At 46.3% G+C, this 27,982-nt stretch overlaps 1 protein-coding gene across 1 annotated transcript; it reads right to left on the reverse strand.

Annotated features, from left to right (window-relative positions):
* Positions 1 to 4,766: 4,766 nt before the first annotated feature.
* On the reverse strand, positions 4,767 to 27,774 carry LOC149372653 (putative fatty acyl-CoA reductase CG5065). The gene is made up of 11 exons (XM_089582311.1): positions 27,634 to 27,774; positions 26,900 to 27,049; positions 21,038 to 21,213; positions 19,226 to 19,298; positions 18,997 to 19,106; positions 17,553 to 17,727; positions 17,037 to 17,081; positions 14,271 to 14,389; positions 8,355 to 8,484; positions 7,764 to 7,891; positions 4,767 to 5,144 (listed from the first exon to the last, which is right to left on the reverse strand). Exons 1-11 carry the CDS (start codon positions 27,772 to 27,774, stop codon positions 5,003 to 5,005), a joined length of 1,389 nt encoding a protein of 462 aa, XP_089438437.1. The 3' UTR covers positions 4,767 to 5,002.
* Positions 27,775 to 27,982: the final 208 nt, after the last annotated feature.

The following is a 27,982-nucleotide window of genomic DNA, read 5'->3' on the forward strand; positions in this document are numbered from 1 at the left end:
CTTATCGAAGAGAACCATTTAGTCGGGTGGGGCGCAGAGAACAGCAGCGCGCACGAGAGACGAACGACGCTAGGCCACGTGCCAGTTCTTACAGTTCGGCAGAGCGCCAGCAGTGTGTCATTGCCCCCCTCCTTTTCTTTTAAGCGGCGTCGACCCGCCGCCGTACGCAAGAGGAAAATAATGGTCAGGTGCTACAAAAATAAAAAAAAGTAGCGCAAGTGTCCTTGGCACCAGATGCGGGCCTCGCAAAGGGTGTAACCAGCTTAGTATGGCTTCATTCTCGCGAGGTATACAACCTCGGACATCGGCTGTCGAGAGGAGCGAATGGGAGCACCTCGTAGTTAACCTTACTTAGTTGGCGCAGCACATTGTATGGAGCAACGTAACGGCGAAGAAGCTTTCTAGAGTGCTCTCGCAAACGAATTGGGCTCGCCTGGCCTATAAATCGCCTGTGGCAGAGGTTGCAGCGCCGTGCATCCTTTTCTTGCTAGTGCCGGAGTCTCTTTCAAGTTAGCTGGCAAGCGGCTTCTGCGTCACGAACAAATTGGCCAGCACTCGCGACAGAGAAGTGAGAAGTATTCGGCGCGTGCGCGGCGCATGCGCGGAAGGAGCAACCGACCATGCTTACTGGGCATGTGCCTAGCCGCCGATTCTCGCCGGATCTCGGCGGCATCGCTTTGCGAAGTGCGGAGGCTATACGCGCTCCTGTGTTACCTTTCATATTGCTTCTACCTGTATGTTGACGTTAGCGGTCTTGGGACGATATTCTGCCGTTTATCCCATTCGCGTAGAACAAGGCGCAACAAGCAACAATGCGAAGGACTAACTTTTGTCTGTTGTTTGGCCGCGAAGCGTCAACAATGTTAGAAGCAATGGTGCCCCCTGGTGGCCACGACCACGACATTGGCACCGAGGAATTTATTCAGCGCGCAGAAGTGCAACAACTTGCAAGGCGCGCTACAAACGCCGCCACCGACTGTATGGCCTCCCATTCGATGTCGAGGTCATTCAGAAAAACTGCTCAAGCAGTACTTCTGTCCCTACAGAGTGCTCCGTCTGCTAAGTGACGTCACTTACGAAGTTCTGCCTGATGTGTATTCCAGGTCTACTCGCCGTCAGCTGAGACCTGAAATCGTCCATGTCGTGCGGGAGAAGTCCTACTTTTTGCGAGGACACGTTTAGGGGCAGAACGCAATGATCTAGCCATGGTATTTTGGTTTCCTCCACATTATTTACTTGTTAGCGCTTCAGGTGGATGCTTTCTCTAATAAGGGGGGGGGGGGGGGGGGGGGAGTGGAGAGGGAGGCCGCGTCTGCAACAACAGCCGCTCGGCGGCTGTTCATCACGAACCTCGTACGCCACGATAGCGTCTTCGGTGAAGAAGCTAGAGCTCCGCTTTGGCCTCTTCTCGGTCCCGTGTTGTTGGCATTTTTCTGCGGTCTAAGTTACGCCTATTAAAAGCCTCCTGTTCCTAACCGAAACTGTTACGTGACAATATTATACACATATTTCTGGAGTGAATTCGCGTTTATATCCTCGTCAGACCCCGCGTAACTTGTAATGCACATTTCTCTTTTAAGGAATTGTTTAAAGAAACCTTCAATTGCGCATCCAAAGTGGCATTGGAAGTCGGGGAGCACACATTGTGCTCCCACGAAGTCAGCTTTTCAAGAAGTGTAAGAGGATGGAGGCTGTCTGAGCAGCCTTCCAAGTTAGTCTTATTTGTCTAAACCAGATTTCTGCTCAGAGCGGCCACACAACTCCCAAGTCTCTCATGCTTTTTTACAAGATTTCTTGGAATTTTGATTTCAGTATGCATTATGTCGTGCATGTATTTAACTAAATATGCGCCATAAAATGTTGCATTTTTATGTAGGCCCAGAGGCTCGTAGCAGAAAGCATGGAGAAAACCCATAAGAGAAGAAATATTGCGCTTACGGCTGCCAGATTTTGTACGTACACTAAAGGGACCACCGAGGCTTGAGATAGGTATTTGGATTAGGTAATAATAATAATAATGATTTATTTCCATCACCATACTGTGTTGGCGGGGGGGGGGGGGGGGGGGATGGGAATAAAAGCGGTTATCGCTTGACAAGGTTCCCACCCCCTCTACAGCAAGTGGGCACTGGCATGAGACGGCACTTCTCAGAAAAAAAAAAACACAATACCAGCCAAATACACAATCACCAGCGTGTGTAGAAAATCAATGCAGGTTGAAGCAATAACAAAAAAGCAACAATAAAAACGCTGTTATAAAGATTATAACAACGAGTGCAGCCAGTGCATGAAAAAAAAAATGTTTAAAGTATGAATGCTAGGAAAACGTGGCTTCAGAAATGAAGTAGTCGAAGAGGTCAGGGTAGCTAATGTTCTTTATGTCAACATTTGCAGCAATTAATCTATTCAGGAGTGAGGAAGTTGGAATGTTACCTCCATAGTTTGTTCTTACTACAGGTATACACAGTGTGGTTTGTGACGGCGTGGGTATGTGCACTGAAATAACTGAATCCGGGCTAAGTCAGATATATTTGTTATGCATCTTCTTTGTTCTATTTTATAGATGCGCAATAGATTTTAAGCCTACAGGTTGAAAACGTTAATAATCTTGTGCCTGGAAAATAAGTTTTTAGTTGAGTATCTATATGGCAGGTTATGAACAATTCTCAGGGCCTTATTTTCGAGAACAGTAAGTTTTTTCAGACCGATTTGTGTAGCAGTACCCCATACTAATGAATAGTAGTTTAGATGTGAACGAAATAATGGATGATACAACAGAAATTTTACCTTTTGTGGGAGACAACTTTTGAAACATGTCATAAATCCTAGGGCTCGAGATGTCTTTAATGCTATATAATTTATGTGGTCGTCCTATTGCATATCTTCGCTGAATATTACGCCAATCGATTTAAATGGCTTTACTAACTCAATCCGGTCTCGGTTGTAACGTAGCTCACCGAATTCACTGCAATATGTGTTTTTTGGATGAAAGAGTATTGCTTTAGATTTCGTTGCATTAACTGAAAGAAGATTGTTATGGGAACATGTCTTTATTTTTTCCAGGAATATGTTTGCATTTTCTAGTAACTTCCTACCAGTACCGTCGGATAAAAACAAACTGGTGTCATCAGCGTAAATTATAAAACAAGCGTTATTATCCACGCTAATGATGTCGTTACTATACAGGTTGAATACAGGTTACTATACAGGTCCAAGGATTCTTCATTTCGGCACTCCGCAGGTGACTGTTTGAAGAGTTGACTTGTATTCATTTATTTGGACATACTGTTTTCTATTGGACAAGTAAGATTTAAGTAAGAGTAACGATGTGCCTCTAATTCCATAACATTCAGGTTTTCCAACAAGATGCTATGGTTTATGCTGTCAAATGCTTTGCTGCAATCTAAGAAAATTCCTAAGACCAGGTTCCTATTTTCAAAATTCCTCACTCTATATTCCTTCTGGTGTAAAAGAGCAAGTTCTGTTGACCGTTTTTTTTCTGAAGCCATACTAGCAGTCGGTAATTATGGCAAGTTTATTTAAAAAGCTTTCAACTCATTTAAGAATCAGTTTCTCGAACGCATTGAGAAAACGGAGAGAATACTAACTGGTCGATAGTTTCCAAAGCTGCTTTTGTTTCCTTTTTTTTGTATATAACTGCTACTCTAGCAATCTGCATTCTAGCAGGGAAAGTGGAAGTTTCTATGCATAGGTTGTATATGTGCTCCAATGGTGCAGCGATGATGTCGATGACATCATCGCTGATAGGTCGAACTTTTGCTCGGGTCTGACGAGGATATGACAGGTATAGCAAACTTTTATGCGTGGGATTTATTCTGACGAGATAAAAATCAGGGAAGCCGAGCAGCACAAGAGGAAATAAAAACACAAAATTGCGCTTGTGGTGGTGTCTTTGTTGGTTGACCAACCGGATAGGATCGGGCCAACCCGAAAGCCCGTACTTGACCCGGTATATGCGGACTGTGTTCAGGTCTCTCAGATGCCCTCTGATTCGGGCTCTGCACAGAATATATTCGTCTCAGAAGGGTTGTGTCCCTTCCTTAGCACGAACTCAGCTCGGTAGACGCACATGATGTGAATATTGCTACCGCGCGCAATGCATCTCTGTGCAGAAGAGGAAAAACCTCAGGATTATAGCACCATCAAGGACGAGAAGCATGAGGAAAGGACAAACACTAAGAAAAAGCAGGCAAGCGTGACCTGGGACGTCTTTTCCGGCTCTCTCGACAAAGCAAGAGCAGCCTATTGTCGGTGTCTCGTGATGGGATAGGTGAGAAGGAAAGCGTTTGCACAGCGCACGTGGGGAAGCCTTTGCGAGGGAGATGGACTAGTACAGTAACATTGCCTCCGAGATGAACAGCACAAAAAGATGCATAGGACTATCGCTCACGTGGTGGGGCTTTTGAAATTGAGTTCGTTGCCGCGTCAAATGTAGCTGTACAGGCGACTCTAGCAGAACATAGGGTTCTCTGTCATTCCCTTCGTACACCAAGCGTTTCACCCCTTTAGTGCATCATGAGTTTATAAAAGCACGGCTTCTAACATGACAACCCATGCTACAACTGTAAGCTTGTTCCTGAATACAATACAATACAATACAATACAATACAATACAATACAATACAATACAATACAGTACAATACAATACAATACAATACAATACAACACAACACAACACAATACAATACAACACAACACAACACAACACAATACAATACAAAATAATACAATACGATACAACACAATACACCACAATAGAATTTAATACAACACGATGCAATACAATGAAATAGAATACACAAATTTGCCTTCGTAGTTGACAAAGCCGCGCTTTCACCTGTGATACATGTGCAGCGGAAGTTGTGGAAGACTTCCCCGCAGTTTTTTCCACCTTTATTGCAGACAGAGCTTCAGCAGAGTGCTCTTCATATTCTTTGAGGCCTCTGACATCCCCGTTTGGGAAGCCGGTGATCACGGAGGTCACAAGGCGAGCAGCGTGTCGTATAATCCTATGAGGGCTGTCCTTGCAGAGTAGCCCAGCTCCCATGCGGTCTCCGTCATCAGCAGCGGCGACACCAGAATGAGCGGGAGAAACTTCAAGGACAAGTGCACTGCGTAGAGCCTGCAGGAAATAAGAGGAAACTCCTGTGGCCAGGTCTTGGCGGACGTAATTGACGAACAGCGCTCCCTGATTGGTTCATTTTCCGTCCTGAACGGGCAGACGTTTTTCGGGCAGACGTGTATTTATTTTTTATATAGTACTTGAGAATTTCTATGCTTGGCGCGCAACGAACAATTTTTTCTTGCTGTGCTAGGCTGGCTCTCGGAGTCGTGGCTGCCGCGTAAACTAACGCAGCCGTCGATTTCCTTCGGCTTGCTATCCCTTCTGGACAATAGGCGACTTCTTGTGTGAGCAAGAAAAACCGATGGGAAAGTTTGTGAAGTAGTAACCCTGTAATGACCAAACACTGAAAACATCGAATAAAAGACAAGTACTTCCGTGATTTCATCACCAATGGTAAATTCATCGCATAAACGTAAAAAGAAAGATTTGGTAGGAAAAAAGATGAATACGCCGGAATTAAATTTAGCTCATATGTATGGTTTCTCAATGCGTAAGGAAAATTGGAGAACAACTTAGGTGAAACACCTGGTATAAGAAAGGAAATTCAGTCAGAATTACAGCTCATTTATCGCCTGAGATAGGTCCTTTTGAAATTAATTCACGCGAGAGCCAATCATGAGAGGAATTTAGTGTGGCATGTCGCCTGGATCTCGGGTCTAGTTGCCGTTTGCAGGCTTTCAGGCAGTTATGCAGTTTAGAAATTTTATTCGCTTGAAAAATATCCCAGTCGAAAAACACAACCGGAAAGTTTCTGTCGTCACAATAGATTTTCTGTAATCTTTTTGACCAAAAGCTTGTAGTAACAACCAAACATTTTGTAGTAGTAACAGAGTTTTGAGCAATTACTAAAGAAAAATACTATAAAGCTACAGACTATAGAAAAGTACTGCAAAAGAAACTAGAGTGCTGTAGAAAAATACAAAACAACAGAAAAATTTGTCGTTACGACAAAATTACGGAATGTTTTTGGGGTATTTTTGACACAGTTCTGCCGTGTTTTTTTTTTCAATTAGGATGGAAGCAATAATATACTTTTGAACTTTTTGACAAGCGTGTTTCGGTCAGTTCCCAGTGATATTCCGTCCGAAAGGCTTTACGGCATCCTGCCTCTAACGACCCGTTTAGAGGCCACTGTTTTGTGGCACTAACTTCAACGTGTGCAACATTCAAGTTCCGAAGCCGTCCCGCCTGTTCGATAGTAACGTCGGTAACGATCGAACAACTCGAAGGGTAAGTTACGACGTCAGAAACCGTTTTTAAATGCGGTGTGAGCTCACTTTAAAGGTGAACAACAAAGGGAAGAGTACTTGCGTGGAGCATATGCTGCCCGTAAACGCTTGGTAATTAGAGACACCATGCACACAGGCGCGCACATGCGGACCGGGTCCACACACACACACTATAGCCCTTGCATGGCTCTGCCGTAGCTCTTAAGCTGCTTCCGTACAGGCCGATCTACCATTCACGAAAAATTGGACCCCCCCCCCCCCCCCGTTTTCTCTCCGTTTTCCTTTTCCTGTCTGGTAATTTTAAGTGTGAACATCTTTATATGCACAGTAATACCTCACACACATGAGGTGGAGTGAGAAACAGTGCTTAACTTGAGATAAAGGTGTTTCACTGCGGATATAAGACTGTCTTTGCGCCTCAGATAATAGTCTCGAGGCACACCATGGTACACACACCCGAAAGTCGCACGCACATGCTCAAGAGTGTTCGTGGAGTGTGCATGAATGAATCCTGTGTCTCCTGTTTGAGGTAGGGAGAGGAGCTCGTTTACAAAGAAAAAGAAACCGTGTCAGCATTCGTGTTGTATCAATGTCTTCTTATGTGCTGTCTTGGCGCCGATTTCTCAACACAATCCAGCAGCAACGTCAGCAACGCCTTCGTTGTGCGCAGCGCGTAGGCACCGGGCCGTCGAGGCCCGGGAATACTGCCCCGTAGCAGAACAATTTTTAGGGACATCCAAGGTGACTCAAAGCCGACTCATATGCAAACGATGTGTTCGAGGTGCACACCCACATTTTATGCGGATGCAACGGAGTTTTCGACTGCCCAATCTTTAAGAACTAAGTGCTTATTGTAACTACAACTGGAAAAATAAATTTATGAAGATGAATGCGGTCAAATCAGTCGATGCCAGGCGAAGCCATATAGTTCCATTCGCGTCGCCCCTATTGAAGGGTATGAGGTTAACTTCGGGTGAGCAACTATGTGCCGTTGTAGCTGCATCAACAGTACGGATATCGCCCACAATGTCACTACGATCCCAATATCTTCCTCTACAGTACAATGGCGCGACCCAGCTTACAGATTTAGATGCCAAGGCTGTTGATAACAATTACTAGTAACCTTTGCATGCAGGTTGGCCCCCTGTGGGTGTAGGTAACTGTCTCTTAGAGTTGAAGTGTCTCTTTTGTGAACTGTATGAAGCTTTCTGTACAATGAGATAATATTTGGCTAGAAGCTTTACATGCGTATGATATGACGAATTTGAGCATGCTTGCTGCAAATGTGTGCACAGATGGGACCCACTGAGCACCATTTTCTGTCTGCTATTATCCGAGATGTCTTAGGGATTTCTGCAGACACCACTGCTTGAAGATAAGTTCTTACCGCTTCATTCGTCTTCGTGCGTCATGAAGTTTGTCGTCTTCAGCTTTGAAGAGGTACTTGCGAATGCCTCGCACACATTGCTCGCAGTACGGTCCCCACTCGATGTTCTGTATGTCAATACTGAACAACTGCAAATTAAAAACTCTTAATTACACAAAAAACATCATATTTTTTTGAACTGGAACCGGTAAAGTGAAGAACGGCGATATGTGACATACATTATTATGGCATAACATTTTATTTGCTCCTGAATCACTACGATAATGTGCAGAAAATCCTCATGTAAGCCACAAAAAATTTTACATGCGCTTTAAAATTACAATTTGCGTTCAGTAAACAAATGTTATTGCCATCGATCAAGTACCCACTGGTAAGCTACGCACTATTGTCTGGTCAAAAATGAGCATTTAGTCTTTTGTAACGAGCCATAACCAGCACTGATTTATTGGCTAAAGCGAGTAATAGCTCGCGTTGAGAATGTCCTCAGCGCGCACCTATTTGCAAATTTTTACCTAATGCGTGTTTGAATAAATAATTCATTTCGATTAAATTCAGGTCCAAATGCACTGTAGAGGCATATGTTCCACTTACCTTCTTGTCCGTGGGTGAAAGGTCATTGATGAGTTCCACGACATTGTTTGATCTGAAGAGCCAGCCGCGAGTTGTAAAGTAACTTGCAAGATGAATTCGTTTGCTAACCTTCTGGTAGAGCTGTACGAACCTGCACAGTAGTTGCAATGGAAAAAAAGAGAAACAAGTAGATGAGGTTACCGCCACCACCACCACCATCACCATCACCATCGTCATCATCATCATCACCCTTATCACCACCAGCCTGTTTAGCATTACAAAGGCCTCTGCCATATCTGTCCAATTAACAGTGTCCCTTTGCCAGCTGCGCCCACCGTGTAATTCAAACTTCTTAATCTCATCCGCCCACCTAACTTTTATCACATTGTTATTCTTCTAGTTATTTCCCTCTCATGATTCGGATCAGCGGTCACTACCTGCCCTAAATACATATTCTCTTACTACTTTCAGCACCTCGCTACCGATTGTGAACTGCTGTTTTCTTGCTGGACTGCTGAACATTACTTTGGCTTTCAGCATGTTAGTTTTTAGACCCACCTTTCTTCTCTGCCTGTCTAACTAATTGATCATGCTTTGCAGTTCATCCCCTGAGTGACTTAGCAAGTCAACGTCATCAAAGAATCGCAGATTGCTTAGGTATTCTCCATTAACGCTTACCCCCAACTGTTCCCAATTAAGGCCTCAGAATACCTCCTGTAAACAGGCGGTGAATAGCATTGGCGAGATCATTTCCCTGCCTGACGCCCTTCCTTATTGGAATTTTATTGCTGACTTTATGGAGGACTATGGTAGCTGTGCAGTTGCTATATATATCTTCCAGTATTTTCACATAACACTCTTAACACCCTGATGCCGCAATGCCTGCATGACTGCTGAGGTTTCCACTGAATGAAATGCTTTCTTGTAGTCAGTGAATGCTGTATGCATAGGGGCTGGTGAATGGGTGCGCAGCACCCATTCAGTGGCTTTTCAGCCAAAGGCTAGCTACTGAGCCATGCAGAGTAAGGCCAAGGCAATTGCTGTTTTCTTTGAACAGTACACGCCGCCTGCGCTGGGTCATGGCCACTTCCCAAGAGCAAGTCCCACAGAAGGGGCGACTGATAAACCGGGGGCTATCTCCCGTCCCAGTTTAAGCCTCGTCAACTTCGGTCCTCTTTATGCCTCCCAGTGAACCTTGGAAAGCCATTCAGCTACTGCCACCCCGTTGGTCGTGTCGTGGGTGCAACCCACCTGCATTGCACACCATTCTGTGCACTCCTGCTAGGAGTCACAGCTTCGCAGCGTCCTAGAGTCCGGGTTCCCTTCGTACCACACTACACGTGAGAGTGCACCTCTGGCATTTTTTTTTAAAAGTGTTTTGGTCTGACACCGGCCCTGTTTGCCGAAGCAAAGTCCTACTGCATGCGTACCGGAAGCATTAGTGTGGGCTTCATCCAACACACCAAAAGTCTTACGGTGGTACTACTCAACACCGCTCCAAGGAGGCAAGCACGGGTAGTGCTTTAGCTTCTTCACTTTCTTAGCCTACAGAAACGCCCGCAGGCTTCAGCGTTTCCCAGGAACGGCCCTTGAACTGCCCATCATGCTACGGTGATTGTGGAGGGCCCGTGATGCTGCGCTATAGGTAAACCGTGGCCTACACTCTTTTTGCTAGGAAGACGCACTCCCGCTCTCGTGGACCTTCTTCGCAAAGGGGGGGGGGGGGGGGGGGGGGGGGTTGAGGGGGGGGGGTTGAGGGGGACGCGATGGCTGCTTCCCCCGCCCCATTAGATCGCCCACACTTCTGCACATCTGGATGACAGCCTCGTTGATGATCAGACACGCGCAGTTTTCGGTGCGACACACTATGATGGTGACATCAATTTCGGTCCTTTTTCGGTTTTGTGTCTGTCTAGAAATTGGTGCTGTTGTTATAAACAGCTACGCCAGCTACATTAATGTCAAATAGTCATTACTCATATGGTACGCCATGGTGTATACCGCGCTTTATTTTGACAGTATAGGTGAGTTTGGATGCCATTATTAAAGTGCCTAGCTTTCTGTGGCGGAAGGTTTTAAATTCGTTAGGTCGAGAACAAATAATACGCAAAATCTCACGGGAGACAGCAGATAATGCTTGAGGATGCACCTCACGTTATATTTGGAGCCAAGGTATGGAGTTGTGTGAATTTTTTTTTTCCTGTGCACCCTTCGCCACGTGGCTTTAGAGCTGCTAGAAGAAGCCAGCTTTTTAATGACCGTGGGGCAAAGCGCACGCCATGAATGTGCGAAGGAGGAGGTGGATGCGGATACGGAAGGAGAGTGGTGCGGGTCGCTGAAATAGAGAAGGCGCTGAGAAAGTTGAATGGAGTAGGGAAAGCAAAGAACAAACGGTCGCAGAACTGGACAGTTCGATACACCCGAACAGCTGCGGCACGCCGCTGACGGCGGCTGCTGCTGCCTGCCGGCATTAAAGTATCCGAGGCTTGGCGTCGCAGTGTTGGAAACGACGTATCCGGTCGTTCTGTTTCCTGTGTTTCGGAGGAGACCCTTGGCTGTGGCTGGCCTGAACTGTTTGAGATTTCATCGTTTTCGTAACGATGTGTCGTTAAAAATCCGCGCGAGATTTTAAACTACCCCTTCACGTAATATTAGTAAAAATAAGGTAAAATAGCATTTTTTTTCATTAAACTGTCATTCTTGCTGATGTCTGGAAAAACCATACCGTCAAAGAAGAGTATGTAGCTGCAAACACACAGTTCCGCGAAAATGCTGAAATCCGCGCTTTTTCGCGGAATCGCGGGAAATTAGGGGCATCAGTAAAGAGCATATGAAGTATATAGCCACTCAAGACGACAGCAAGAGAGACTCAAGTGACACACGACTGGTGACTTGCATGTTGGAAGTTACCGATGGTTCTCTCTTGCCCCCGTATTGGGCCCCGCTGTTATCAGTAGCGGTGATTGTCAACATTTTCTTCGACTTGCATAGTTTGCATTGTAGCGACACAGCCGCAGCGGGACGCGTTACCAACATAGTCAGGCACCAACCGTGGTTTGTGTCCCATCGTCTTCAAGACGAGGTCTCCGACGCACGCAGGTAGATAATTCAGACACCAGAGATTAACGTTGTGCCGGAGCTGATTTCCTGTAGCCACGAACTTGGGGTAGCGAACCGCGTCCGGCAACGGGTAGTGCAGAATGGCTCTCTGTACTGTACTGGTCCAGTCGGCCCACGTTTGTGGTTGGATGGAACCGCTCGTGCAGTGGTACACCCTCACGTTCTCGAGCCTGCACAGAGCATCTTGTGGGTCACGCATCGTTATCGCAGTGTGCACCTGCAACCGGTTCTGAGAGGCTGAGAGAAATCGTGGTAAGCAATGCAAAGCGGTTACTATAAGGCTGCTCCGCTGCTGGTGGTAGGGAACGAAGAGGTGAGGCATCACGGTCCTTGATGACGAGAATACAGAGCACGTATACCGTCAGTGCGCAGAGAAACACACAGCTAGCAGGGTTATCAACGGCAGGGTTGCCAGATGGCTCCGACCTCAGGTAGCCAAATTGGCCTCCGCTGTAGCCCAAACGTAGCCAAAAGCGAAATTTTTGCGTAGCCCAAAAGTAGCCAAAAATATTTGTTTTTGTGACGACATTTCTTAAGCATATTGAATTAATTTTCGGCTAGAATATTTACATATTAGATTTCTTTCCCGCACATGATGTCGGAGGGGGTGCGCACGGCGTGTTCTTTCCGTTGTTACATTTCCCATCCGTCATGCGCGCTAACCAGTGCGGCTAACCAGGTGCACTAACCAGGTTCTAAAGATGGGGCCGCAGTTCCACTTTGCAGGTGCGGCAGTAGGCCATATCACCTGAGGCAGGTGACGACAGCCAGTCTGCACGCGGAAAAGAACGGCGGCGCTATATAACGTAATCACAGCTCTAGTTTAGGAATATTTCACCTTTTAAATGTTCGCGCGCAGATTAGACACATCGACAGTGAAAATACTTTACTGTATAATTACGCAGCCTCACATTTCAACTTTATGCTTTAAGAGAAAGGTTCACACTGAGAGCGTCACCTCAAAGCATCTAGCATGCGCCTTCTTGAAGCTACATTCTACGATATGCATGAGCTCAGAATAAATCAAGGATATATGCCATTAGATGGTAATCTGTGTAGATTTTATCTTCAGTCTAACAGCACGTTCACAATAATGAGAAAAACATATTGCCCTTGAATTCCGGCTCTTTTTTCCATTCCTTTTGGAGTTCCGGATGTACATCGCCCACGCCCATTCTGATAAAGTTCTCGTAGCGACCGATCTAATGCCATGTCATGCCACTAACTTCCGCCGCCTTCGATAGTTACAGTGGGTTCCGCGCAGCGCCGAAGGATGGCTCCATGGCTCCGCATGAGTGCGCGCAGATTACGCAACGGACACGGCGCTCTCGCGTCGCTCGCAATGAATCTTGAGGGCTGCACTGTGCCGCTTGAGGCTGCAGAAAAGGCGTAGGCTCTTGCGAGTGGCGCGCTTGCTGTGTCCACCACGAGAATAGGAAGAAACAGAAAGACCTTATTAATACGTAAGCAATACTTGCCTCATGCGTATCTTGAGCAGAATGTGTCCGCAGAACCAGAATAAACAATACAAGAAAAGAACATGCCTGGCGGTGGGTTTCCAACCAGCCACCTACCGCAGCCGAAGCGGATACCCCAAACCACTAGGCCACGTCTACGATTAACGGTTAACATGTGAGGATCACGAAACCAGGCAACAGAAGTGAAACAGTAGCATTTAATGCTTACGCATTCGCACCACGTTAGAAGACTTAAGTTCTCTTAGTGTTTTCCCTCTATTCTGGTACCATGGTCACCCGTGGTGCACCGTCGATGGGAGAACGCTCACATGTGAAGACAGCAACAGTTTATGTTCGGTGGCCCGCGCGCGCGGGTGGCGTGGATTAAGTGGAATCTATAGGCCGTGACGTGTTTCCGGGGGGCAACTTTCACGTAGTGTCCACTCTTTATAAAAGGAATTGAAAGGCCATGATCCTTGACCGCCTGAAACACAAGTTTCCTCGAACACAGCGTTTACAAATTGTCATTTTGTAGCAGACGCGCTCAATTTCTTTAACCTGCTATAGCCTGCATTTTGATTCCAGCATTCCTTTTACTTCGGTCACTCTATAATTGTAACAGAGCACATTATAACTACTTTAACTGTTTTCTTCACGCATGAAAAAGATGTAGCCCAAAAGTAGCCACATAGCCAAAACGAAATTAATTTCTGACGCCAACTCGGACAAAAAGTAGCCCAATTTGGCTATTAATAGCCCAATCTGGCAACCCTGATCAACGGCCCTACCTTCCAAGGTGCATACGACGCAGGATATAGAAATCCCGCGAGAGATGCTGATTCAATTGTTGGTCTTGTGAGGACTTCGCGTATCTCTGCAGTCTTGTAAGTGTGGTTCGATATCTACCCAGCAGCATATGGCGTCAGAAAACTTCGTTAGCTGGCTGTCAACGTAATAAACTATGTGCAATGATTTTAATCGATTCATTACAACCAGAAATGTTTTCGAATCTGTATGACACCCCCACCGTGTGTAGCCGCCGCGGTGTTACAGTGGTTGTGGCGCTCGGCTACTGGCCCGAAAGACGCGGGTTCGACCCCGGCCGCTGCGGTCGAATTTCGACGGAGGTGAAATTCTAGAGGCTCTTGTACTGTGCGATGTCAGTGCACGTTAAAGAACCCCAGGGGGTCGAAATTTCCGGGGCCCTTCGCTACGGCGTCCCTCATAGCCTGAGTCGCTTTGGGATGTTAAAACCCTATAAACCATAAACCCATCGTGTGTGTGCGTGCGTGTTTTAGAGCAGCTTTTGAGAGTGGCTACATACCTGATTGGGCGCGCAGAAGTAAAACATGGGACTAACCTTGTATTGGCGGTGTGCCAGGCGACGCATATGAGCATGTTGGCTGTTATGTCCACGGGAACGAAGTCAGCTATGCATTCCTTTTTCGCTATCATTGACGGTAGCAAGCCCAGGCCTAACTGCAAAGTGGAACAAACACGTTTTACATTTGCGCCTAATTTTGAGTTAGGCAAGTAGAACGACATATTTCGGTGTATTCAATGGCAGCATCGCGAAATAACTTGAGCGGACACTTACGCTCCGCATTAAGGGTGTGGCGTGATAGGCTTAATGGGTCCCTCCAGCGACCTGACGTCCCCTTTGCGCAGCACTCCGCAGACTCGGACAAGGCTCTTTCTTTTACTGTCACATAACGCTTAACCCACCCTTAAGAGTCCAGTGCGATATCATTAGAGATCTCTTACGCGCAAGTGCGCCTTATCTGTCGTTTAGGTTCTGCCTACATGTCCATATGTACAGCGTGTTTCACCTAAGACTTTCTGCAATTTTTAAAGATAAGCTATTTGAATTAGATGCGCGCTTTTTCTGGCATAGCATTGTCAGTGGTGTAGTACATCATAATGCAGCTAAGACGTGCTAACTAGCAGGCTTGTTAAACAATATTTAATAGTTAACTTTTAAACTATTACCGTTGGGCTCCTTAATTATTTAGAGGCATGTAGCCCATCGTAAGTAATGTCCATATCCGTTTTTAGAATTTCGAGAATGCGATTGTCCTCGGCGCTGTGGCCCAACAAATTTCGCCTACATCGCGCCATAATACATGCTGTTTGAGAAGCTTGCAGGCAAAGCAACCTCTCCAGTGCACGTAACTCGTCGAAATAGCCAAAATTTGTTGGGCCACAGCGCCGAGGATAATCGCGTTCTCGAAATTCTAAAAACGGATATGGACATTACTTACGGTGGGCTACATGCCTCTCAATAATTAAGGAGCCCAACGGTAATAGTTTAAAAGTTAACTATTAAATATTGGTTAACAAGCCTCCTAGTTAGCACGTCTTAGCTGCATTATGATGTACTACACCACTGACAATGCTATGCCAGAAAAAGCGCGCATCTAATTCAAATAGCTTATTTTTAAAAATTGCAGAAAGTCTTAGGTGAAACACCCTGTATGTGGAATTGGTGTTTCTCTACTTTCATAGATACCGTCGGCACTCATACCGTTCCTGGCGCAGTGGTGGAGAGGTTAAGTTATGCGGTTTAAAGAGGAGCGCACCGCTCTCCTAGGCAGTGTGCGCTTAGCCATGGATCCGAGCGAAGTGGGCCATCTCGGATCGTTACGCAGAAGACCTCGCAACGTCGTCAGCAAGAAACATCTGACCACCCCGCGGATTTCGCTCGCTTTCGCTTTGTAGAACTAGATTTAGAAGAGTTAAACCTTCAGATTTTTTTTTCTGTGCCTTTTGGTACATGCTGTATTAACGACGGCGCTTCTTTGCTGGTGTGCACCTGTCGTCTTGAGACAGCGCACCATGGTGCGTCGCACTATGCGTGTAACCCAATTATCAAGAAATGAGATTCGGGCACGGAAACACGTTTGCAGTTTTTTGCGTCTACCGTATGCTGAAAAGCGCGATAAAATAAGAAGAAATGAACGTGGTAGGCGGTAAACAAATGGAACAGCTCCGTACTACGCAGACGAAAAATGGACCAGGGCGTAAAGCAAAATTTAATACGATAATGATTGACGTAATTAAAAAAAGTGGGAGCAACTAGCAGATAGCCAGACGTGGTCCGCCGTTTACCAATGAAAAAATTCAGGGGGCACTTTGTTGACCTAAAGTGCGGTGAGGCGAAAGCCTTAAGCACGCTGTTGCTGCGTGTGTCACTGATGTGTTGTTAAGATGTTAAGCTTCGCCTCTAAGAGTGAAACGCGACAGCTTCTTGCAACGCTGTCAGGGAGTCCACAGAACGCCATCGCCCGTTCGGTTCTACGCCTTGCTCGTCGGCAAATTTGTTTTTGAGGAAAGGAAATGTATCTGTCTCGCATATCTCGGTGGACACCTGAACCTCTCCGTAGTGGGAAGATGGGAGTGAACAAGACACCGTATTCACTAGACGCGCCTTTGTTCATTCCAAACCATCGAGCTAGCATGGCGGAGTGGTTAGCATGCTTGTCTCGCACTCCGGAGACTGGGGTTCGGCTCCCGAACTCGACGAATTTTGTACTCGGTTATTTATTTATCTGGCCTGACTAGAAAAGTTAATTAGGCTAATTGGGTAATTAAGCAATGAACTAAACTCATTCGAACTTACTTGGAGCATCACTATAAGATCCCTTTAATTGGTTGCATGGTTACTAGCTAAAGTACAATTGGCCCCATTTAAAATTCGCGCACTGTGACGTCACGACCGTATCGACCAATTGAAAAGTGTGACATTTCTGTCGACAACTTTTGCTTACAACGATGAGGCATTAAAGGCGTCCGCCTTAATACAGGATGATAGACCAAAGAAATGTTTAGTGGCTGTGTCGTCACAAGCGCGCCTTGAACGGGATCCCGGAATGAGGGACTCCGCCTAGTATTGTAAGGGGTGAGACCCATTAGGGGCCTCTCCCCGAGCGCCTCTCTGTAAATTACTAAATAAATGCTTTTCACCACCACCACCTTTTAGGGGCACGTATGAGCAATATTTTGCACAGACAATCTTAACCGCCCGATCCATGCACTAGCTTGTGTATTTTAAATGCTCAAACCTGGTAAGGGGTCGGTTAAATATGCGGATTGAAAAGGTTTAACAAAGTCCGATAAAAACACTTACCGGTACAATGAACTGTGTGGCGGCTGCAGAGCTGTCTGTCCAGCCCTTCAAATACAAGAGAAACAGCGCAGATGTTTATGCTTCTGTCTAGCAGGCTTCTTTGCTTAAAAGAAATTAGCATACGTTGCAAATCCAGACCTGCGCACATCTCAGACACAAGCATTTTAGGAACAAACATTAGAGCTGCCAAACACACTTTGCGTGGTATTTCGGCAGAGAATAGTTGGGGTGTAACAAGTGGCTTTCAATCAATCAATCAATCAATCAATCAATCAATCAATCAATCAATCAATCAATCAATCAATCAATCAATCAATCAATCAATCAATCAATCAATCAATCAATAAATCAATCAATCAATCAATCAATCAATCAATCAATCAATCAATCAATCAATCAATCAATCAATCAATCAATCAATCAATCAATCAATCAATCAATCAATCAATCAATCAATCAATCAATCAATCAATCAATCAATCAATCAATCAATCAATCAATCAATCAATGCCTTACCGGGAAGGGCTCTCTCCACGACGCACTGACAATGGAAGGCCGCACTATGGCGACGGGAATGGCTCCTTTGTCCTTCTGCAGCAGTGATTCTGCTAAACGTTTGGTGAGGGTGTATGTGTTGGGCATTCCAAATAGCAGTCCGTCCGTAGTGACCATGGAATTGTTATCGTTGCACCTGTATATGAAAATTTCTCCATGACTCTGATACTTCATTATTAGCAGGGCATGCACACCACAGATGCACAGCTGCAGCCTTTTTTTTGTGAGATTCCTGCATGAATTGCATTCTCAAATTCGATAGGTCATGTACCTTGTAAATGCAGAGTTCAGAATGATAACTACGCTTTATTGTAACATAGCGGCCATTGCTGTGTACAAAACGCTGAACAAATTGAAGGTCACTGGCCATGTGATGGTAAAAAATTCGAGACGTTTCTGAACCGCATGCGGGTTCCTTGTTCACTGTGGTGTCTTCAGTGTTCACTGTTCACCTTGGTCCCCTCAGTGAAAAAAGAACCCGTATGCGGTTCCAAAACGACAATGTTTATCTTGACATGGCCAGTGACCTTCAATTTGCTCTGTAGTATGCCTGACCAGACGAACGTTCGTCACAATCTGCTACTGTACTAAACACATAATGGGCTACTGGCAGCAACCTTCGTGCAGCCTGCCGTCTTGAAGACTAGAGGGGCCTCTGTCCTGTCTGTTTCCTTCTTCGTCTCTTGTCGTTCGCGTGGTTACAATATGCATTCAAGTACGAACCACCAGATAGCCCGCCTTTTCCTGTTATCTATCGATAAGAAAAAGCATGCCGTGCACATCTACCTATCTGATTGTTATGCTCATGAAAACAATGAAGTTGAGCTAGAGTTTTAAATTCTCGCACAGAATTTCAAAGTAACTGAACTGAAGGAAACGTGAGCCGAGTCTACAAAAAAGACGTCGGCGTACACTCTTTCCCTTGTCCATCTTGCGAATTTCTATGGTGTAGACCAAGACTCTCTTACCCTTGTCGCTCTTATTCACGTGATAATCAATTGCTAATATTACCTAGCCAACGCGATGGCACAGTGGTTATGGCGCTCGGCTGATGACCCGAAAGACGGGGGTTTTGATCCCGGCCGCGCCGGTCGAATTTCTATGGAGGTGAAATTCTAGAGGACCGTGTACTGTGCGATGTCAGTGCACATTAAAGAACTCCAGGTGGCCGGAATTTCCGGAGCCCTTTACTATGGCGTCCTTGATAGCCTGAGTTGATTTGGGACGTTAGACCCCATGAAACTGTAAACCTCCTCCTTGCGTTTGCTGAGAACCGCATTGAGTCTTGTTTCCTTTTAAAATAAAACGAACTGGTAAAAAAAAAAAAACTGCGTAATGAAATTCAGGATTTTATGACTTGCAACATATGAACTTTGAAGGAAGGAGCGCGGCTGGATATACCTACTCGGCTGCTTCGATGACTTTTTCGGCATTAAAACGTGGCTGGTATATGACCTCGTCAACTTCTGTCCCATTATCACAGTTGCAGTATGTTGTTGAAACATGAACAAGAGCCTGAAAGAACATAAAGCGACAGATTCAACCATTTCTAGGGGGCGAGCGAGTATACCAGCACTAACTGCGTGCATCTTATTTCAGAGAAAAATTTCATTAAAGATGGGAGAGTAACTCACGGAAAGATTCGCAATTTTCTTGCAGAGGTCCAGAACTCGCTGAGTACCAAAAAGGTTGATTTGGAGCGCTAATCTGTAGTAAAAATGCAGGCATAATTAACCATGCTGGAAGCGTACTGTGGCTTTAATTGATTTAGCAATGCTGCCAGATCCCAGGGAAGTAGAGCAGGGATTGTTCTGCATTGAAGCATGCTGCGTAAACACAGAACGAAAGGCAGGAATATTTTGAAACACTTTCTCGGTTTACCATTCTTTGTCGCTTTTTCTTGAGAGTTCTTTGTAGAGATTTAATTTCACTCTGCAGGAGGTTGCATCTAAGTTGCGAACCCTATGTAGGACACACAGGGCGAATACGTGGACATGGCATACATAAGTTCCAGCTTTAGGTTAGATTCCTCTGTACAGCTAGCCCTCCGCTCCTCACATCAGCTTCCTCTTTGTGAGGGTAATTACGTGCGTAGATTTCCATGAAAATGCCTGCCATAACAGCATTTAATTTACTAAAAACTTTCATAGCTTCAGTCCATATCCAAATCGAAGGAGCTTTAGTGGTAGTTGTACCTTAATCCCCGCCCCCAAGCTCCACTTGGGTGTAGCCAACATGCGTAGCCTTCACGAGCATACAGGGCACTTGTAGAGGCGCGTCTAGTTGTCCACTCACGGCGCCAATAAACGCGGTAGTTCTAGGTCAATGAATACAGCGCCATCTTTGCTTGCCCCGCTGAGACTCCGATTTATGGGCATTGCGCCCTCCTCCTAAACGAAAAAGTCCCGCTCTGTTTTATTTTTTTTTTTTCAGAGTGATACGAGCTTTACGCAGTTCGTTCTTCTGGGTGGCCGGCATAGTCGTCGTAGCTTGTACTTACGAAAAAGAAAATTACGGTGTTCCCTAAAGAATACGTACAGTCTTTGTCAAAAGTAACCAGGCTGCATGGTTTGCTTTTAGCTTCTATAGTGGAGCCCTTGTGGTTTTCCTAAAGATAAAAAAGTGTTGGAAGGTAAGAAGACCCCAGTCCTTACCTTCAACGACCATTTCAGCCTCAGGGATGCTGTAAGGGCTTTACTGTACGAGTTAGAAGCAAACCATGCAGCCTGGTTACTTTTGACAAGGACTGTACATGTTTCGAATGCGAAAGCATTGTTTTTATTTTTATTTCCTTTTAATTTTGAAAATTTATTGCCTTTTTTATTTCTTTCTAATGACACACCTACTCATTAGCATAAATCGTAAGGCAACACATATACAAAATTCACCTTTGACCAAGGCAGGGGAAAGCCCCAGGGCGCTTGCCAACGTTTCGACAATAGGACTTGCCCTCTTGTCGAAACGTGGCTTTCTCCTCCGTTGTTCACTTTGTGAGTGTCAGGAAACCATCTACCTACCCTCTCGCTACCACTGGTTCACGTTGGTTCGCCAAGAAGCAACGTGGTTTCGCCGCCTATCGGTGGCGTGCTCACCTCACAGTTTGAGAACCCTGGGTTCAATTTCCCGCACCTTCGGAAGAGATTTTATTTTTCTTCGATACCTCGGTGACATCATCTGGGATCTTTAGTACCACTGCTGCTGGTCGACGCCAATGCCGGCTTTCGTTGCTGATGAGCCACTTAATACTTTCGCATTAAAAACCTCCGCGTCCACACCACATGCTAGCCGAAGGGAAGGCATGGAGCACCTCGAAGGATAAGTGCCGGTCTCAGCCACTAAGGCCATCTGTAGAAGGGGGTGGACGTTCTAGAGAAAGCGTCACTTGTGGCGTGAGGTCCAGGTAAGCGTGGCAGCCTCGCAGGGAGGGTGGTTTTTCGTCCACTCACCTGAGAGGGTTATCCAGCTTGATGCTGGCAGCTGAGTGGAAGACGACGGAGACTTCTTCAACTAAGGTCTTCTGGTCAGACTCGCTGAGACCCAGGCTTGGAAGTGTAAGGTCTCCTGACACTGCCCTCACTTTGTCAATAGCACCCGGCTGCTCTTCCTTGACGCGCTCAAAAACCTGCGACGAGAAAAGTTTACCGACCGCAATGCTGGCGTCTATTCTACCGTATGCAGATGGTGCCGTGTTCGGTCCCCTACGAAGCCGGGCACCCAATGGGAGTACAATGGTTAGAAGCTTTTCTGTGGCCTGTTGCGCGGCCTATCCGGGGTGGAATGCTTAGGAAATGGGTCTTTGATCCCACCTTGGGCATTATACCCTATGCCATGGCGCTCACTGGCCATAGCTGCCCTTGTGGCATAAAAATTAATCACCACCATTCTGTCATAAGATACTCCTGGTTCAACAGCGACAGCTGTATATGACATGTCCGGCAAAATTGCCGCACTGCCGTCGTCGTCATCGGCGTCGTTCACGCACTCGCCAGTGACGGATGGCCTGCTCTATAGATAAGGCGGACGTCCGTCGTGGCGAGCGCAGTGAACCGTTACCGTGCTTGAACGTGACCATGCGCGTGACCGTGCTTCACGCCTACCTCAGTCCTCCAACCTGTACCTCATGTTCCGCGCCCCAAGAATGGATTCAGCACCAGGTTACTCCAGTGCTCATATCAAAAAGCATTCACTGCAGTTTTCCCGTGACGCTAATGCCAGGGCAAAAATATTAACTCAACAGTGGACCCACACCCTCTCCCCGAGTTACTAAGACCTCCACTGATATGAGCATTTCTCACCACCCTAGCGGTAACTAAAATTCGCATGGCCACAAGGGTGAGAATCCAGCAAGTTTTTCATAGCGCTAGCCATCACAGGAAGGTTCTCGCACATTTACTTCGAGCGTCGGCCATCGTCGCTCTCACGCGTCCGCGGATTCTAGACAGAGGAACAGGTGTTGGAGAAGAAGATGCACAAGAATAAATTAATTTCTGTCACCGCAGGAAGAAGAACCCGATGAAATTTATTTCCGTCGATGCAGTAGTGGCTCTGTCAAAAATGTAAAAATTATTCAGGAAAGGAGGCGCGTTTTTCCGTTGTTCACCAATTAGACCGATCCTGGGACGGCCGTTGCCAGGCTATTTCAGGAAATTTCGTAATCCCAGATCATTTGCCTTCTTTCATTGGAATACGATCAGTTACAATAAAAAACCGTCTGATATCAGTTGTGCGCCCTTCATGTCCCACCCAATTCTATTCCCTCCTCTTGAATTGGGGCTAGGTTGTCTTTGAGTTGATTCTCTAATCCTGGCTGCACTCCGGGTCCTTAAAAATACGTTAAACTCATTTCCATATTTAGCCTCGTTGTCCTCATTCAAATTTCAAGGTTTTCATTCAGCCTCACAGTTTTCTACCGACTATAGACAAATTTTGCACAGAAATTATATGATGATGATGATGATGTCCTCAGGCTTAATGGCACATACCCACGGCGGGGGATTGGCCGGGGCGCATAGCGAATACAAACGCATTCATGTACAAGGAATGGAGTATTTTGATAACTTTGGGACGTAGAGCTAGAATTTGTACAAAACAAAAAATACGAAAAAGGAAACTTACATTCTAGCAGAGGAATTTACCAGATGAAATTATTTAATCGTGAATATAATCGCACACTGGTTTCAGGGCATGTCCCTTGGCGCTTGCCCCGAAGGATAGGAGAATCGGAATAGATAGAGGAAGCCCGAGTCGAGCGAGTGGGATCTCCAAGTAAATTCTACGGAGAGCAGCGAACCGCCGGCAGGAGAGGAAAAAGTGTTCTATAGACTCAATTTCGCCACATGACTCACAAAGGTTGGTTATCGGAAACCCCAATCGGCATAAATAAAGATTTAGCCGCGGTATCCTGCAGCGAAAAAGGGTCGTGGACACCTCACATTGCCTGAACTGCACATCCGCACACTCCAAGGAAATGCCAGGTGTTGAAAATCCGCTGCAGCAAGGAGAGGCTCATGGCTCAAGGAGTGGAGACGCTGGAATCGCTGAAAGCTCGCTAGAGTCAAGTAAAGAGTATTTGGGACGAAAGGGACAATAGGCCCATCAAGGGCAGACTTTGCTAAAAAATCAGCCCTTTCATTAGAAACAATGCCACATTCCCCAGGAATCCAGTGAAAGCGTACTTCTGTAACGTGTGGAGGAATAAAAAATTGAAGGGAACGGCTCAGAAATTAGGTACTGACACGGTGCGTTCGTCGTCGTCATTGTGCTGTGAACTCTAGCGCGCCAGGTTCGCGAGGCGAGGAGGCTTAAGTGACTGCCCAGCAGATGCTGTAGCGTTTCCGTCTTACCAGCGTTCGCCGTCAACGCCCTGCGATTATTCGTATCCAGACGCCCGCCACCAAGCGTGATCTCTCGAGCCACGCGTGACTACACGGCAGCTCGAAGCGCAGCTCGAAGCATCTGGGGTGTGCGGGCTGCCAGGGCATTCCACTCGCCCTCCGGGGATGAAAATGATCTGGTTAGTACGACTTCCGGCCTCAATGTAACTCTTTTTTTACGTTTTTTTTTTTGCAAACGCGAAAAAACAAAGGCTCTCATATCCTCACTTGTCAGTGCCTGTTAAGGGTCCGCGAGGAGTTGAAACTGATCCAGTGCTCTTTACAACATATGCCGGAATGCTTTAAGTAATGTGGCTTTCGCACTCAAAAACTAACAAGAGTTGGACTTCGGCCACGCTCAAAACTGGAGTCTCGTTTGAAGCTTGAAGTCATTTCACAGCTACAGAAAATGACGGACAGTAAACACAGACGTAAGCGGCTAGCCTGCATCCAACTGTTTTTAGGTCAACTATAATTGGTTAAAACCTAAGAACGAAACGGCAAATGCTCCTCAAAGGAGGCTGTCCATCCAATGGCGTCGACCGATTCACACGATGACGTAGTTAATCCCCTTTGGCCTGTTAGCGTGAAATCGCAGGGGTTGGCAGGTAAAAGGGGATTAACCACGGCTTAATAGGATCAACCGCAGCGTCATGAAAATCAGTGGACACCATTAGCTGGAGGAGGGCCTCCTTTGAGGGGAATCTGCCGCTTTGTTCTTGGGTTGTATCCGACTAAAATTGCGCGCGAGTCATGTAACTTGTTAGACCTTTAACACATGCTCAGGGCTCTCTCACATGACCCTCATGGCGCCCCCCACACACCACAGCTGTTTTGACAGGTGAGACTGAAACACTTTTCATATATTACATGAAAGCCTCTTTAATTTTTTACAGCGACAGTTGTTAGTGGATCGTTCCCGATGCATACAAAGCAGGCGTCTTCAGCGGCGTTGTTTAAGCCAATCAGGGATTAGCGATGGTCACATGACTCTCCGCTGCGACGTCACAGCGTGCACGTAGCCGTCCGAGCGTGTCCTTCACTTTAGATCACGTGACTACTGGTTAGATCTTAGTCTGATCTTAGTCTGATTGATTGATTAGACTGAGAGCGGTCAAGTTGCCCGTACTTAGTAATGAAAAAGAAGTGGTCAGAACACGCGAAAAGTGTTCGTGGGGCGCAACAGACGCAAAGATGACACAGTAGCTGGTCAGAACTTCTGCCGCAGCAAAGCAGCAAGGCGACAGCAGCGCCCCCAACTCTATACTTCAGTTACCATTAGCGCATTACCGGGTATCGTGACCGTTCCTAATTTTTATCTGCGTGCGCAATATGAGTGCCATCAGGCGAAAATGCCGATGTGTGTCTCTGTGTGGCTGCCGACTGAAGCCTCCCGAGTATGCAGTGAGCCAGGAGCGAGAACCGCCCCCTGACGATAGGCGAGGGAGAAAATCTGCACCGGCAGAGGTGAAGACGCGGTTGCAACGGCGCCTCAAGGAAAGCGGCACCGAAAGTGAGTGTACGTCAGCAGGTCATGTCAACGAGTGCCGGTCATCGGCTGGTCTATCGCGGCGCAGTAAGGCAAAATTTGTATAATGCAACAACTGCAAAAGCATAAAAAATGATTAGCGAATCATTAAGCCAGCCAAAGTAAACCAGAACTAATTGGCGCAAGTTTCAAGCTGTGGGATGCGACAAAAGAAGACTATATCAGATGAAAAGTATTAAATAAAATTCATAAAATGGAAAACAATCAACCTAAAAACGCATTCTGCTTATGCAATTCATCGCATTAGACCATTAGCGTCTTTACATTTTTTTTTCCTTTTCCGTAAGCAACCAGGCGTCTAGGTACGCTATACACTCTGAAGAAAGAAATCAGACAGAACAAGTGCTACGGAGACAAAGACGCATAAACTCTGCGCTAAACACACTTACCACATTCCTTTAGTTTAAAACAATCATTTCCTTTTCTTCTGTGAGGCCTATGTTAAACAATCAAACACATGAAGTTAGCCTGGCTAAGTTGCCGGTGCCCACTACCGTTTCTACAGCAGCTACTACTACACCACTACTAATGTTACTACTATTATCACCACAAACACTGCCAGTAGTCTGTTACTACTGGAATTACTACTACTACTACTGCAACAACAATAGGTCAAGGCAAACTATAAAAGATAGTCTTCAAAATCTTTGAGAGACGCTGCTTTCTCCCACGTGCCAATTTTTATCACAGATTCGCATTCGAGTGTGCTGACGCAGTTCTAGGAACGCCTATCGCGCGATGCTGTGGGTTGCAGGTGCAAGCTCTACAATGTGCCGTAAAATGAGACGCCGTGTTGTCGCTTTTTATTTGTCACATTCAGGACATCCGAACCTCTGGCAGCTGTGGGTGATCACGCACTAGCAATGTGGAATTGTGGAAACCTTTATGAGAGCGAGCACATCTGACTGCGGACGAATCCTCGAATCTGTTAGTGCCATCAAAATACAAATTTTGTGATTTACTTGGGCCGACTTAAATCCAGACGCAGTCTGCGACGGCAGAAAGTTAGGCGGGAGGTGAAACAGAATACCGTAGGCAGCAAAAACTAGACAAAAGATCTAAAGTATGTTTGCTTGTTTGTTTATTGGGGTTTGACACCCCAAAGCAACTCAGGCTATGAGGGGCGCCGTAGTGAAGGGCTCCGGAAATTTCGACCACCTGGGGTTCTTTAACGTGCACTGACATCGCACAGTACATGGGCCTCTAGAATTTCGCCTTCATCGATATTCGGCCGCCACGGCCGGAATCGAACCCGCGTGTTTCGAGCTCGTAGCCGAGCGCCGTAACCACTGAGCCACCGCGGCGGGGCAAACCTAAAGTAAATGCTTTACTTTACTAGGTTGTAAAGTAAATACTTCATTCGATACGACTCTCCGAATAACGCGCTTTCTTTAGCAAAGTTTCCCTGCCCGAGAGCATAGTAAACAACCTTCATCGTAATGCTGCAACTAAAACCGGAGGTCCTTGTGGAGGAAATTTCTCGTGAAGGCCCAAGCCATGGCGGCAGTGACGCACAGTTTGACGGAAACCCGTCTGGTCGGAAAAGTTGATGGCGGGAAAGTATTGAGCGCCGACCAATCTTCTTAGCAACACGTTTCAGGGTGGGGGGGGGGGGGGGGGGGGGGTGACAAGGCCCTTGTAGCGGGGCCGGAACGTCTTTTATTTTAAAAAGATTGGTCGGCGTTCAATACTTTCCCGCCAATTGGAGGTTTGTAGTGGGCCGTTTGTAACATGTTATCAGTTTTTTGCATTTAAAAAACGCGATTACCTTCGGCGCTGCTGTTCAAGACATTTTTGGCCATCTTAAGCCAAAAGGCGATCGATTTCGAAAAGCGCACCTCTTTTTCGAGTGCAAAACAACGCCGGATGAGGGGCGCGAAATTCACCTCTGAGCTGAGAATTGCTGCCAGCCTCGCCTGCGGCTCCTGTCCACGCTTGGCGCGTATAAGCAGGTAGACCCGCTTCAAACCAGGACAAGACCGCAACAGCTTTTCCAGGAGAACCTGAAACGGGGGCGCATAATGCACAGACATGGCCTTCATTAGAAAAATTTACACCTAAAGAAATACTTTCAGTGTCACACTAGTGGGGTCCCACCCCTGCTTAACCGATACCCCTTACGTGAGCACCCTCAGATCACAAAATAATGTTTAATTTGCTTTTCATGTGAACGTACACCAGAAAAATGACGCAGTATAAGTTATAGAACGTTCTAGGGTGCGTGAGGATAAAGAGAATTATTAGTTATTGTTTGAAAAATGCTTAAGGACTCCCCCCCTCCCCCCCATGCTTCAGACCGGCTATAAAACAGAACTTTCTGCAGCGGTCAAATATTTTCACCGGGGCCGGTCAGCAGTGTCGGCGGACAAGTGATGGATCATGTGAATTGCTCCCCAATTATCATTAACGGCACAAGTTTACCAACTCGTTCAGGCGCATGAATTGGGTGTATTTCAGGTTAAATGTCTAAAGATCAACACTTCACTATCCATTAAGAGACCGCAAAAACGGTTGAGCACCCAGTAGCGGTTGTAGCAATTTTTCACAGCACTGCACGCACAACTAGCAGAAAGTACGCGCATGACAAAAACGATAGGATTATACAGGAGACGACACCTACCTTCCCAATAAAACCTGTTCCTCCGGTGATGAATACCACTTTATCCTGGTAGAACCGCGCAACCTGGGAGCCAACGTCTCCTTTGGTCCCCGCGGCTGTTGATACGGCTTGCTGCCGCAGCTGGAAGCCCCACGACGCCATGGTGGGAGCTGCTCGGCAGGCTAAAATGGACATATGAGCAGAAACGTATCAACCACTGCCTTCGATATTGAGTGTGTTACGACATAAGGCAACAAGAACAAAAGATGGCGCGGGAGCAGAGTAAACCTTATTACGTGCAAAACGCAGGTGCTGTTGGCGACTTAAGAGGCATGCTCGTAGGGCGAAGAAGCGCATTGCGGCGTAGCTC

This window comes from Amblyomma mixtum, chromosome 1 (assembly GCF_055824585.1).
Source record: "Amblyomma mixtum isolate Tamu chromosome 1, ASM5582458v1, whole genome shotgun sequence".
Taxonomy (NCBI): Eukaryota; Metazoa; Arthropoda; class Arachnida; order Ixodida; family Ixodidae; genus Amblyomma; species Amblyomma mixtum.

Excerpts from the sequence above, each read along its gene's own strand:
- LOC149372653 (XM_089582311.1), bottom strand. The coding sequence starts at position 27,774 with ATGGCGTCGTGGGGCTTCCAGCTGCGGCAGCAAGCCGTATCAACAGCC. Across the intron at positions 17,728-18,996 it reads AAAGTCATCGAAGCAGCCGA|GTGCAACGATAACAATTCCA; the intron begins GTAGGTATATCC and ends TTTCATATACAG. Across the intron at positions 7,892-8,354 it reads TTTCACCCACGGACAAGAAG|TTGTTCAGTATTGACATACA; the intron begins GTAAGTGGAACA and ends TTTAATTTGCAG.